Source organism: Lichenostomus cassidix, chromosome 7 (genome assembly GCF_008360975.1).
Source record: "Lichenostomus cassidix isolate B80296 chromosome 7, HeHo_3.0, whole genome shotgun sequence".
Classification (NCBI taxonomy): domain Eukaryota; kingdom Metazoa; phylum Chordata; class Aves; order Passeriformes; family Meliphagidae; genus Lichenostomus; species Lichenostomus cassidix.
In genome coordinates, this window is record NC_139488.1 from 7,350,166 (window position 1) to 7,363,337 (window position 13,172).

General features: G+C 39.6%; 1 protein-coding gene across 5 annotated transcripts in view; it reads left to right on the top strand.

The window, feature by feature from the left end:
- Positions 1-13,172, top strand: part of PMS1 (PMS1 homolog 1, mismatch repair system component) — a 44,125-nt gene that overhangs the window by 5,463 nt on the left and 25,490 nt on the right. For all 5 annotated transcript variants that reach the window (XM_085065989.1, XM_085065993.1, XM_085065992.1 and 2 more), the window contains exons 3-5: positions 941-1,123; positions 3,038-3,140; positions 4,261-4,424. In XM_085065989.1, the coding sequence (XP_084922115.1) occupies positions 941-1,123; positions 3,038-3,140; positions 4,261-4,424 (450 nt within the window). The remainder of the gene's footprint in view (positions 1-940; positions 1,124-3,037; positions 3,141-4,260; positions 4,425-13,172) is intronic.

Sequence of the window (13,172 nt, forward strand, 5' to 3'; positions counted from 1 at the left end):
ACGCTATTTATGCTGGTGCTTACTGGTATGACGTATTTAAACTGGATTTCAGTAAAATATGCATTGCATATAAGTAAAGGTAAATCACAAAGATTGAGCTTGGCTTCCTTGAAAGCTGCTTTAAAAGAGCCTCTAGGAACGTTTACTTCTTTCTGTAAAGTACTGTATCTCTTTGCAAGCTTTTTTATTACCCTCACCATTCATGCCTTGCCCCCCATTAGAATTTCAGCTTCTGTATATTGAGACACAATATAGAAATTGGAAAATTTAGTGGAATCACATAAATCAAGATTGAAACTGAAAATGGTATGAAGTGAGGGCCTACGGAATTCAATGGATGCAGGGCTGCATTGATTTCAAAAAAATTTATACCAGTTAGGTAAGAGAGGTGAAAAGAGGTGAAAAATCTTCAGCTTTCCAGCTATAGGTCTCTTTCTGAGCTTAGGTTTTGTCGTTTCCAAATCACAGGATATGAATGATGTTATTTAATTAGAGAAACTATCACTGTGTGGCTAGCACAGGTTTTTCTCATGAGAAATTTTCTTGTGTTTTATAAATAAAGATAAAGTTTGGATGTTGTTGGAACAGTGTCCCAGAACTTGGACAGTGCAGGCCTGGCCAATCAGGCCTGGGGGAAAGCTTCTAACTGACCAATCTGGGTGACTTTTGAAAACTCTATATATGTGATGAAATCAAAACAATAAAGGTCATTCCTTCTTGCCACTGAGAACTGGTGCCTTCATTACTCTGCTAGCTGCTCAACAGCAACATCACTGTTATCTTAAGATGTCAGAGTTTATTTTGGTTTTTTTTTACTTAAGCAGAGACATTTAATGGTTGCTCAGTTCCTCCAAGCAAGCAAAACTTAGCTGCTTCAAACTTGTGTCTTAATTTAATTTGGTTGTTTTACTGGTCCTTTGTGTTTTGTTCCTTTTTTTAGGAGAATTATGGGTTTAGCAAAATAGAAGTAAGAGACAATGGCAGTGGAATCAAGGTTGATGATGTTCCAGTTATGGCAATTAAACACTACACCTCAAAAATAAGCTCTTCTGAGGACCTTGAAAGGCTGACAACATACGGTTTCCGTGGGGAAGCTTTGGGATCGATTTGCAGCATATCAGAGGTGAGAACTTGCTATAAACATGTAGCCTTTGTGTTACGATTTTTGTTGTCTCTGTGTGTTCATGAAAGTTTTATTGTGTGCAAAGGCTGTAAGTGTTCCAGCAGCCTGCCAGGGATATACTTGTGTATGCTGCCTTTCTCCTCAGCCCCAGAAGCCACGTCATAGGAATTTCTTAGTGTTCAGTTAGTGTTAGTCCTGCCTTTCTGTGACACAGGTCACAGGAGTGCTCTGGTTATTTTCCTCAGTCAGAACAAGTAAGAGACAGATTGCATAGTATTTTCTTTACTTTCATATCAGGGAGTATCATGTCAAAGAGTATGGCTGAGTTTGCTACTTGAATTAGAGTAAATCAAGAGCAGGTTATGGCCAGGAGAAATAATTTCAGGGAACCGATGGCCCACATAGCCACCATTCCAGTAACAATTTCTGCCTTGTTATCTTCCTGATCAGCAGTCATGGGATCTTGCTGGGTTCCTTATTGCTCTTTGACATGTATGTGACTGCAGTTGCACAAACTTTGTCCCTGTGAGTAAACAGGAACCTGCTACCTGACCTATCTGAGTCTGAGCCGTATGTTTGTGTTAAGAGGATTGGCAGTGTACTGATATTCGCGACTTAACTTGTTGGCTAGAAGGTAATAAGTTTGTTCAAAACCATCTGAAAAGGCTGCTAAAGGCACAGCATCTGCCAGATCTGTTGTGCTCTGCCTTTCTGTATTCTTGCTGCACCAAGGTCAAGTTTTGGATTCAAGTCTGCTGAGGATTAGATCATGCAGGAAGGTACTGATACCTGTGTCTGGTTGGAACCATCAGCTGTTGAGGTCAGGAGCGATGATGTTACAGCTTTGACCCTTGATACCTTGGTCTGCATTCAGTTTGCACTGAGTAGGAGTGGGTTGTATATTTGGATGGAGATTTCCAAAGATGCTTTCAAAAGTGTTGGTGTTTTGATAGATGATGACAGACCTCAATCACTGGTTCCTTCTAATGAGCTCTCAGAGCAGAATGCCATCTGTTCAGAGCTTCTAATCAGCTCTATGGTACGTTTCATAAGAGCTGGGAGGTGGCCTAAGTCTATGAAGTGCTTTAATAGGTATTACTCCTTGTATCAGTAATTATATTAATTAGCACTCCTGGCATTAATTGCATTCTTCCTACCCAAACTGCCCCCTGAAGTTTCAGTTGGAAGGTACTTTACTATTGGCCCTTAAGTAGGTCTGTAATACTGTAATTTCCAATTAATCAATTACTGTTTTTCTCTCCAGGGGCATGACTGAATGCTGAGTGATTCATATGAGACACTAAAATAAACCAAAATATCCTGAAACTCTATATGTGTGTTAAACTTTGCCTTTCAGATGGTTAAAGGGCAGTGGTTCTGTTGTTCACCATGTTGGTACCTGAACTCTGATTTATGACTGCTCTTGCTAAAGCAATCAGTGTTTTACCTTAGTAGCTTACAAAACATACTATGACTGATTGCCAGGTATAGTCAGGTGTGGAAAGATAATATATTGTTTATTTGAGAGTAGTCTTTAAGTTTGTGGAATATCACTTGAATTTAAGTTGTCATAGTGTGTTTCTCTCACAGAGGGTAAAAATGCAAAACTGTCAATTGATTTAGTTTGTTTAATCCCTGCCAAAATAGAAGATAGAGCAGTGTGTGTTGTAGGTAGTAGGAATTGCTATGCTTAGTGTATTAGAATGATAGAAATGCTTTTAGTTAAATGGATGGAAATATGCAGAATATTTCTGTGCCTGTAAGGAACACGTGTAGAAGGAAAATTTTACAAACTAATTAATTGTGGTGACTGAAGTAACAGAGTGGTGAGTGTGGTAGCAAAGCTTATCTAAGCTCATTCTGAACTTTGTCTATCCCTGATTAATGTAGTTTTTTTTAAATCACTCTCTTCAGGTCTTGGTCACAACAAAGACAGCTGCTGATGATTTCAGCATTCAGTATTCTTTGGATAGCAACGGGCGTGTAACTTCTAAAAAGCCTTCCCATCTCGGGCAAGGTAGGATATCACTGTTCTGGTGTTGCACTGTGACAGAAGTGCTTTGTGTTTCTCTGAGGCTCTATCTGATGTTGAAATACCTGTTGGGTACATAAAGGCTGAGTATGAAATCTTTGCAGCCGTAAACATTTCTTGCCTTATGTCTGTCAGCTGAGAATGTGTTGTCATAGCATAAGAAATGATACGTCTTGGAAGTTGTTCTAGATTGTAATTATAAACTAGTTTCTCCTTCTCTGACTCACTTCTTCAAGCTGACAGTGGAAATAAAACCTATAAAAATTAAATGCTTCAGGTCTATATAAACATGTGAAAGATTTGTTTAGTTCCAAAGTAATATTTCTGTATGTAGCAAAATCCTTGCTTAAAAGAGGAAGAGTTGCCCTGCTGCTATACGTAGGAATTGTTGGAAGCAGCATGGCTGTAGGACCAGGCCAAGTCATGGTTCTTTCTAACCTGCAGGAAGGGTGTGTACCTACTTTTAACTAAGGATTCTTTTTAAGATTAGGCTGTAGTGTTTTCCATGGCCAGAAAACCTGCAGATTGCATTGCCTTATCTTTCACTGAAATTGTTGAATTCTCTGAGCTATATTTAATGCTTTGCAATATCCTTATGGGCTAGGAATTTGTGATCGTGTTGGCAGATGAATATTCCTCCTCTGACTGTGTACCGTACCTTGAACAGAGGTATCTGGCACTTCAGGTACTACCCTAGAGCAAGTGCTTGTGAAGGCCCTTAATGTACCACAGTGTTCTTTTGCCTCCAGATATGCTCAATTAGATTCTCATCTGTTAATCATTTTACTAATGGAGGCTGACTTACGGACTGAAAGAGTCTTCAGCTTTATTTACTGCTGATTCTCACTGTTGGTGAGAATCTAATGTATGAAAGGAGCCTTAATGCTGCAGTCAGAGCCCTAAATAAAGGAAGGGAATCAAAGCTCTTGAGATACCTTTTTGGGGGGATGACTGCTAGTTTGGTCTATTTCCTCTCATGCTAATAACCTGATTTAGTGCAGTGGCTTACAAACATGTCTGTTCAAGTAAAAATAGCTTCCTCAATACCCAGTCAATGATATGCTTTCAGTGTAATTTCCATTTATGTTTTATCACCTGCTTGCAGGTACTACAGTAACAGTCCTAAATTTGTTTAAGAATCTTCCTGTAAGAAAGCAGTTTTACTCAACAAATAGAAAGTGTAAAGAAGAACTGAAAAAAGTCCAGGATCTACTGACAGCCTATGGTATCATAAAACCAGACCTGAGGATAACATTAACACATAATAAGGTAATAATGAGGGTTTTTTCTGTCAGCTATTTTAGGGATCAGTTTCTGATGAATCCTATGCAGTTCATGTGGTAGTTCATACTACTCTCTGTAGTACTTATATAAAATCTTTCATTCCTAAACATTTTCTTTCATCATAGCTTTGTTTTGGACTTCTGCTTTTACTTTTCATAGGTGTATATTTATAATGGCTACAGCTTTTGATGTTAAACTCATAAAATTCAGGCTCAGATATTTTTGGTCTCTTGCAACAGATGCCTGGTTAGATACATGAAGTGTAAAAGTTACTTTACATGCTAGGGGTTGCTAAAGATGTTGGTGGTGTTTTGCAAACAAGGAAGTGCAACTTTACTAGACTATTGGGTCTAATAAAGTGTTAACCAAAGCTACCTGAAAAAAACTTGCAAAACTTACTTATTAGCTGGAGAGAAGTCTACCTGGAGAGAAGCGATAGTTCATACAGGCAGCTTGCTGTATTCCGAGTCATAAGAGCTTCGGACATAAGCATGATTTTATTTTAAAAGGCTTAAAAATTCTAAACAGTTTGAGTCATTGGTGTAAGAACAGTAAGGTATAACAACAGGCTTTAGTGGAGCTAGTTGCTCTTGGTTTAGACTTGGGAGAATGAATGCAGAGGTTATTTGGAGGTTGCATTAACTTCACAGCATACTGAACTGTAATTCTGCAGCACAGCTACAAAAGTGACACACACAGCCACAGGAATGACTTGTTGAGCAGTTTGCTTTAACCTGACCCAAATTTAACATAACAAATTTCATTGGCAGTGCCCCGGCTTGTTACACCTTCGAGGGGGAAGTCGTGCTAAGGAATTTCCAAGTTGCCACAAAGTAGAGAGTGACATCTCGTGGCCAGATCCCTCAGCAGTTCCTTTTCTGTTCTCAAATAATGCTGTTTGTTGATATTTGTCATGTTAATTGAAACTTTTGATCAGTTATTCTATCAATAAGAGAATCACGCTTCAGTTCCTTTTCAGTGGGAGTAGTAAATGGCACTATGTGCTTTTCTGGAATTACAACCGATTTCCCTTCCTTTTCTGGACTTGTTTAACAGGCTTTGATTGTATTTAGGTATGTATTTTTAAATATCAATGTGTAGATACTGTGAAAAACTAAAGCTGGCTACAGAATTAGTATTTCAAAGCTGAGAAAGTAGCTACTTGTAGTCTTATTTCATTGGGATTGCTGAGAGCTTGAAACCAGACGTCTTGGAAGGTGTCTCGTTCTAAGGTTGTATTGACAATCCTTGACATATCTAGCAGTGGTTCACAATACTGGTCTGAATGTTGGTTTGTAAAAGTTATTTTGTCTTATTGGTGGATTGTTTTTGCCCTCTTTGACAGGTTGCAAAGGAGATATACTTTATGGTATTCTGATTTCATCCCTGTGATCAGACTATTGAGTATACTGGGTGGGTTTTTTCTCTGCTTAATTGAATACAATGGCAGTAAAGTACAAGAAGGTGATCACACATCTTTTTCACAACACTTCCTGCAAAAATGCTGTGAAGTGGCATTATAGTTGTCATTGCATGTTGGGGGATTTTTGGACCTATCCTGTTAGCTTCACAGGTACATTCTTCAACACCCAATGTGAGGGGTTATGTGAATGGCTACAAAAGCTATCTCCAGGCAGTATCATTCACTGTAATGACAGAGATGGTGCTGATATTTCATACTCTTCATTTTGCCCTGCCAATCTTTTGTTCATTTAATTTATTTTAAACTAAAGGAAAAGCAGTGAGAAAGTGCTCAAACATTTCATCACAAGAGGTCGCTCAGTAGCTATTGCTGAGACAGGACAATTAAAGGCTTAAGTAGACAGAAAGTGTAGTTTGTGTATGTGGAGATACTGTAAAATAGTTTGAAAATTGAAAACTGAATTGAACTTTAAAAAAATTGAACTCAGATTCCTGTCTTTCTACTGCCTTTGGCATTCCTTACAAAATACAAAGTTACCTATTTAAAAAAATTGAAATTCTGAATTTCCAGTGTATAGCAGCTTGCAGTAGGTCAATGTGCATTTGTTTTACCTTATGACAGAACATGAATATCCTTTATTTATTTTTCCTTTAGATGCTAAATATTATTGTCATTACAATTACTAATTTGGATCAGCAAGGTTTTTTTTTATACAGACACTACAGCATATCTATGCTGTAGTAATACTCTGCTGAATAGTAGTGTTAGTGATTTTTTTGTGTGTGTGTGTCATATTTTTGTTAGACATGTACTAGGAGAGAGAATCAACTTCTTAGAATAGCTTTACTTTTTATGTAGCTCATAGATTCTGTGTTCATTTAAAAGACAAATTGTATATGCAATTATTCAGAGGAGTTCTTAGAATCCCAAATTCTTGAGGCTGAGCCAGTACTTTCTATTGCAATGGAAGAAGATGCTTGTTGGGAATATGATCATGTTCCGAGGCTTAAAAAAGCAAGAAGATAGCAGAGATGAGCTATTACACAAGAAGACAAGGAAAGATGGATTGAAAGTCTAGAAAAGGTAGTAAGTGAAAAAAGTGTAAATGAAAGTGTATTTCAAGGTAGTTTTCTCAATAAATTACTAGTACTTTTTAAAAAAGCCACGGCAGAAAACAAAGCAGAGAACACCTCCCTCCCACACCGCCCCCCCCCCGCCCCCCAAAAACCAAATTCCCCTAGATTTTGAAGTCCTGTATTTTATATGAAGTTAACTTCATATAAAAGGAGAGTGGTGGGCTGGATGGGGTTTGAGCAACTGGTCTTGTGAAAGGTGCCCATGGCTGGGGAGTTGGAACCAGGTGGTCTGCATGGTCCCTTTCAACCCAGACCATTCTGTGATTCTGTGAAAGCACAGCCCTGGCTTTACTGAGAAACAATGTAGTAAGGCTGAAACTGTCATAAAGTGTCTGAGGTTAGGCATCTGAAAATGGTTGCCTAATTGATTCCAGCAGAAAATTACTTTGGTAAGTCAGGCCTCTTACTGAGCTGGTGAAGTATAGATGCTTTTCGGATGCATGATACATTGCATGTTTAATTTCCATCATGTTTGATTGGGTCTTATGCTTTTGAATGAAATTTCCAGGTTTTTTTTTTCTTCTTGATACATTTCATATCTCTGTTAGTTTGGAAAATATTGCCATTAAGTGTAGTTCTTCACAGAAGAGAAATCAGACAATCCTCTTCCAGCCTTTGGGTTGGTTTTTAGTAGGTAAGAAAATAGATATTCCCTATTCTTCCTCAGATTTATTTGTTGTGTCCTCTCCATCAGTAGGTTTCCTAGATAGGAAACACTCAATTGCTCTTTCTGCTTAGAATGTTTTGTTTGCATTAGCAATAAATAATGAATCACTTTGCAGATCAACCCTTGAAGTACTATTGCTATTTTGACAACTTGGATTAGTTAGTGCTCCTTCTTTTTATGAAGGTTTATCCTGCCAAGACATTCTTTGAATACTGATAATGTTGATCCTCTTGCCAGTATGGTTATGTTAGAAAGAGGTATTTTTCTTCTTTCATCACCATGTTCCTTGAAAGCATATTGAATAATGAGACAGCCAAATGGAAATAATTTACATGAGTATTCAGCAAGTTTATTTAAAGTTAATGTTATCTGAAGGCGTGTTAAGAACATTTCAAAGTCAGCTACTGCTTAAACTGCCTCAAACCCTTCAGCCCCAAATGCCATGTTCTAGCAACCTGTGAGCTCTGGCTGTGTTTTACCCAAGGTGGTAAAACAGCTTCTAGTAATTCCAGCTCTTCCCTGGAACTTCAGTTTTCATACTCTTCTCTGTTTGATACCTTGGCTCACTCTCTACAAACGACTGACGTTGAAGAAATGCCTTTCTGTTTTGTAAGACGGATGATACGGAATGCTTTAATTTTGTTTCAGTTGCCTTTATTCCACAAATGCCAAAATGAGCAAGGACACCCAGTAACTCTACCTATTTTAATGTCAGATATTGTAGAGCCAAAAAATTTCAGTAACAGATGGTTTAGATGGTGCCTATCAGCAGGTCATACCGTGCACAACTGGTCCCATGTCTTGGGCAAAGTACAGATGGGCCATAAGTAGGCTCAGTAAATTTTCCAGTTTCTGTTGAGGAAAACTCAGCATAAGTGAATAATTTTTTTCCACTGTTTTTCACACATAACATTTTGAAGCTTGGTCACACGCAGTTCTGCCTAGAACTGTTTCTTGTTTGTTTCTTAAGAGAGTCACGAGTTAGAACTTTTGGATGCAACACCCATTTAAAAAGTCTTATAATAACTGCAGGTGGTATTCTTACCCAAAACCCCTTTCGTTGGTGGTGTTGGCTTAAAGGATGCCATCTCTGTGTTTTCTTTACAGTAAGTCTTCTCTGTTTTCCAAAGTTGAATAATCTTACCCAACATTTTGTATTGAATAATCCAAATCCAGGTTTTTTCTTCTGTGTCTCTGTCCTCTGTAATAAGTGTGAATTTTTGGAGATACAGTGAGTGTGTTAGGGTAAATTTACCATTTTTAATAATGTCATTATACTTTGCATTCATTCATTGTGCTTCCAAACTCTGCTGGAGCTGCATGTTGAGAATAAATCTGAATTGAGCAGAAATAGCAGCACATAAACTCTATCTTGAGTTGGAAAGGCTACTCTGCTTAATGTAATGATGATGAATGAAATCCCTTCCTAATCTGTGTGTCTTAAAATATACAGGGGAATTACGATTAACAATCTGCAGTGCTCTGCAGCCAGCATGCTTCCATGCTAACTTGGAATACAGCTCAGTCTTTGCTTCCATTCGTTGTTCAGTGGCTTTGCTGAGAAAGTCAAACAGAGAGTTAATTATGGTGTTTTTTTGTGCTGAGGACACCTGTCCACTAGGAAATGCGCTGAGACCCTCAACTCAATTTACATCAGCCAGAGAACAGCTGCCAGATGGTAACTACTTTTGGTCACTACCAACCTGGTTGAATTTGAACTGGTGACCCAGAGGTGAAATGCTTTATATCCTATTACTAATTCCTTGAGGTTTCCAGTTTCTCATCCATCACTTTTTACAAATGACAGCACAGTATATGTCTAAAATCTCAAAACAATTACTGTTTCACATATGCAGTGTGTGTTGCAGAATCTGAGAAGTGTCTTTGCAAGGCTTTTGCACTCACACTGTAGACTTAAAAAGGTTAGTGAAAAAAAGGATGTTTCCAAAGCTGCTTGGCAATTTTCGCTCTTCTTTAGCAATGTACTTTGTCACTGTTGTATATGTTATTTTTGTTAACTACTGTTTTACAAAAGGCTTTTAAGCCTCCCTTTATTTAGATAGAATTCACTGTGATGTACATTTTCTGAATCACAGTTCTGTGTTGGAAACGGTTTTTTGACAGTAATTTATTTGTTCAAGAGACTTTACTTATTTATTTTTTCCTCTGGCTAGGGAAGTGGAATTTGATAGAATCTTAGAATATCTTGAGTTGGAAGAGACCCACAAGGATCACTGAGTCCCACTTCCCGAGAATCCCACCATGTGCCTGAGAAGGTCGTCCAAATGCTTCTGGAGCTCTGTCAGGCTTGGTGCTATGACCACTGGCCTAGGAGCCTCTTCCAGTGCCCAACCACCCTCTGGGGTAAAGAACCTTTTCACAGAATCATAGAATCATTAAGGTTGGAGAAGGCCTCCAAGAACATCAAGTCCAACTTTTGACAAAACACCACCATGCCCACTAAGCCATATTGTGAAGTGCCACATCTGCTCAGTGTTTGAACACTTCCAGGGATGGTGACTCTACCACTTCCCAGTATTGGAGCCCTGTTCCAATACTTAACCACTCTTTCAGTAAAGAAATCTTTCCTAGCACCTAACCTGGACCTCCTGTGGTGCAGCTTGAGGCTATTACTCCTTGTCCTGTAGCTGGTTGCCTGGGAGAAGAGCCTGACCCCTACCTGGCTATGACCTTGTGTGGTCATAGTGGTAGAGAGTGATAAGATCACCTCTGCACCTCCTTTTCTCCAGGCTAAACACCTCTAGCTCCCTCGGGCTCTCCTCAACATACTTGTGTTCCAGACTCTCCACCAGCTTCATTGCCCTTCTCGGGACACACTCCAGCACCTCCATGTCTTTCTTGTAGTGAGGGGCCCCAAACTGGACACAGGACTTGGGGTGTCGCCTCACCCCCCTTTCTGCTGAGTGCAGAAAGACAATCACTTCCCTGATCCTGCTGGCCACACTGTTCATGATAGAGGCCAGGATGCCATTGGCCTTGTTGGCCACCTGGGCACACACTGGCTCATGTTCAGCTGCAGTCAGTCAGCACCCCCAGGTCCTTTTCCAGTGGGCACCTTAACAGCCACTTTCCGCCAGCCTTTAGTGCTGCAGGGGGTTCTTGAACCAGACCCAGGTTCAGGACTGCCACTTCATGTTGTTGAACCTCACACCGTTGGCCTTGGGCCCATCAATTCAGCCTGTCCTGATCCCTCTGCAGAGCCTTCTGCCCTCCAGCAGATCAGCACTCCCACCCAACTTGGTGTTGCCTGCAAACTGACTGAGGGTGCACTTGATCCCCTTCTCCAGATCATTGGAAAAGATATTAAACAGGCCTGGCCCTGGCACTGAGCCCTGGGGAACACCAATAGTGACCAGTTGCCACCTGGATTTATCTCCATTCACCAGCACTCTCTGGGCTTGGCAATCCAGACAGAATGTGTCCAAAAAGAGTGCACCTGTCCAAGCCATGGGCTTCCAGTTTCTCCAGGAGAATGCTGTGGGAGAGAGTGTCCAGGGCTTTACTGAAGTTTAGGTTATTTCCACAGCCTTTCCCTCATGCACTATGTTGGTCACCTGGTCATAAGTGGAGATCAGGTTTTCTGAGCACCCATGGCTGAACATGTGTGGTTAACACAATCAAAAAACATATGGCTCCCAATAGTGTAATTCTTGAAAGGCTTTGAAGACAGGTGTTACCAGATGAAGATCTTTGGCTCCTTGTAATATTTATTAGCTATTCTCCTGACTTGCCTCACCTTTTAACTCCAAGATTTCTCCAGTGCTTGGAGAAATCGAAGCATTTCTCCACTGTGTCTTGCTCAAGAAAGCCTTTTCATTGAGAGGGTGCTCTCGTATCACGAAAGGGATATCTGAGTAAGGAATACACTGGAATTTGTAGAATGAAAAGTGCTGTGGAACATGACCTCCTTTCAACAAATCCCCTTGATAGCTCTAATATCTGATGCCCATGGGACAGACAGGTATGTCAGCTGCATCTGATGAGGGAAAAATGGTGCCTTGAGTTACTCTACTGTGTGTCTCCACTGGTAGTTGTCCAAACACCACTTTGAAAATAGAGGGGACAACTGATTCCTTAGGGGTGAGTATAAAATATCTGGCAAAATAATTACGATTATTTTCATAATTTTGCCTAGTTGCATAATTTTTCTACAAAGTCAATTGAACAATTGGAGTAATTTCTGTTTTCAAGGGCAGTTTAATAAGGGTTCCCTTTTTGTAAGGTAATTTACCATTGATTTTACAACAGGACACCAGTTAAGGCATGGAACTGAAAAACATCAGTGCTTTTTAAGGCTGGGATTCTAAAGAGTGTGGTGAAGACCTTAAATTGGGCTGTTCTTGATCTTAACAGATTGGTTTTCTTCCACTGCAGAGAACATGCCAGCCCTTGGAGCTGGGTGTCTGTGCATCATTAAGCTGAAGAGCTTGTGAGACATTGTACAAAATGATGTGGTTTTGTTTCCCTTGGGCTCAGTTCAAAGCTGGGGTATTGCTGCCTGGCTTAGTTCCTGTTTGTGTACTCTCTTAACAGTAGGCAGCAATGTCTTCAATTGAAGCCTAATAAGCTGCTAGATTTTAAGTCAAGCTAAGGAACATACTGGCCCAAAGAGTTACATTCGGTGAGATCTCAGATGCCAGGGTGGCAGGATTTTTGAAGGAGCAAATTAGAGAGACTCTGAAATGTAGTTCTCTTTTACAGAGCTAACTCACGTTACCAGCCTACAGCTCATGTACAACTGCTTGCTCAACTGGACTTTTACACCCTTAAACTTTATTACAGGGTGAATAATAAAACTGTCTGAAAATAAAGAAAGAAAATAGCTGGGGTTTGGGTAGTAAAAGTCTGCTTCATTTCATTAAGTCATGGCTATTATGTAGTAATAAGGTAAATGGAATGAGTCATTTTAACTTGTAGTATCATAATTGTGCTGAAGTAGACACAGTTGGAAACAGCATCTAGTCCCAGCTCTAATTAAGATTTTCCTTTTATCTGGGATTGCAAATCACTGTAGCTGCTGGTAGAAATTCTAAAATATGAAGGATAGTTAGGGATGCAGAGCAACTGCTTTTTTTTTTTTTCTGTTGGGATCTTCGAATAAAATAATACTGAGCAGCTCTTAATTCTCTCCAGTATTGTATAACAGGAACTCTAGTGTGAAGAGGGTGCTCTCTTTCTCCACGCTTTACACATTTTTCAAGGAATCCTTCTGCACTATATGGATTCATCCTGAAATAACAGATACCTAGTCCATGTGTGCATGGAGTCACAGAATCATTTAGGTTGTAATGTACATTGTCCTCCACATAAGTATGCATATGTCCTAGGGCTGCATGGTGGAGAAGTAGGTACACACAGACAATTATCTTCTGCATATGCCCAATAGATTTTATATGCATTATGACATTTTGTAATATCTGGATCGTGCAATCCCCTTCAATGAAACAAGGAGAGAGGTGGTATATATTTGGCTAGCTCTTGCAAAA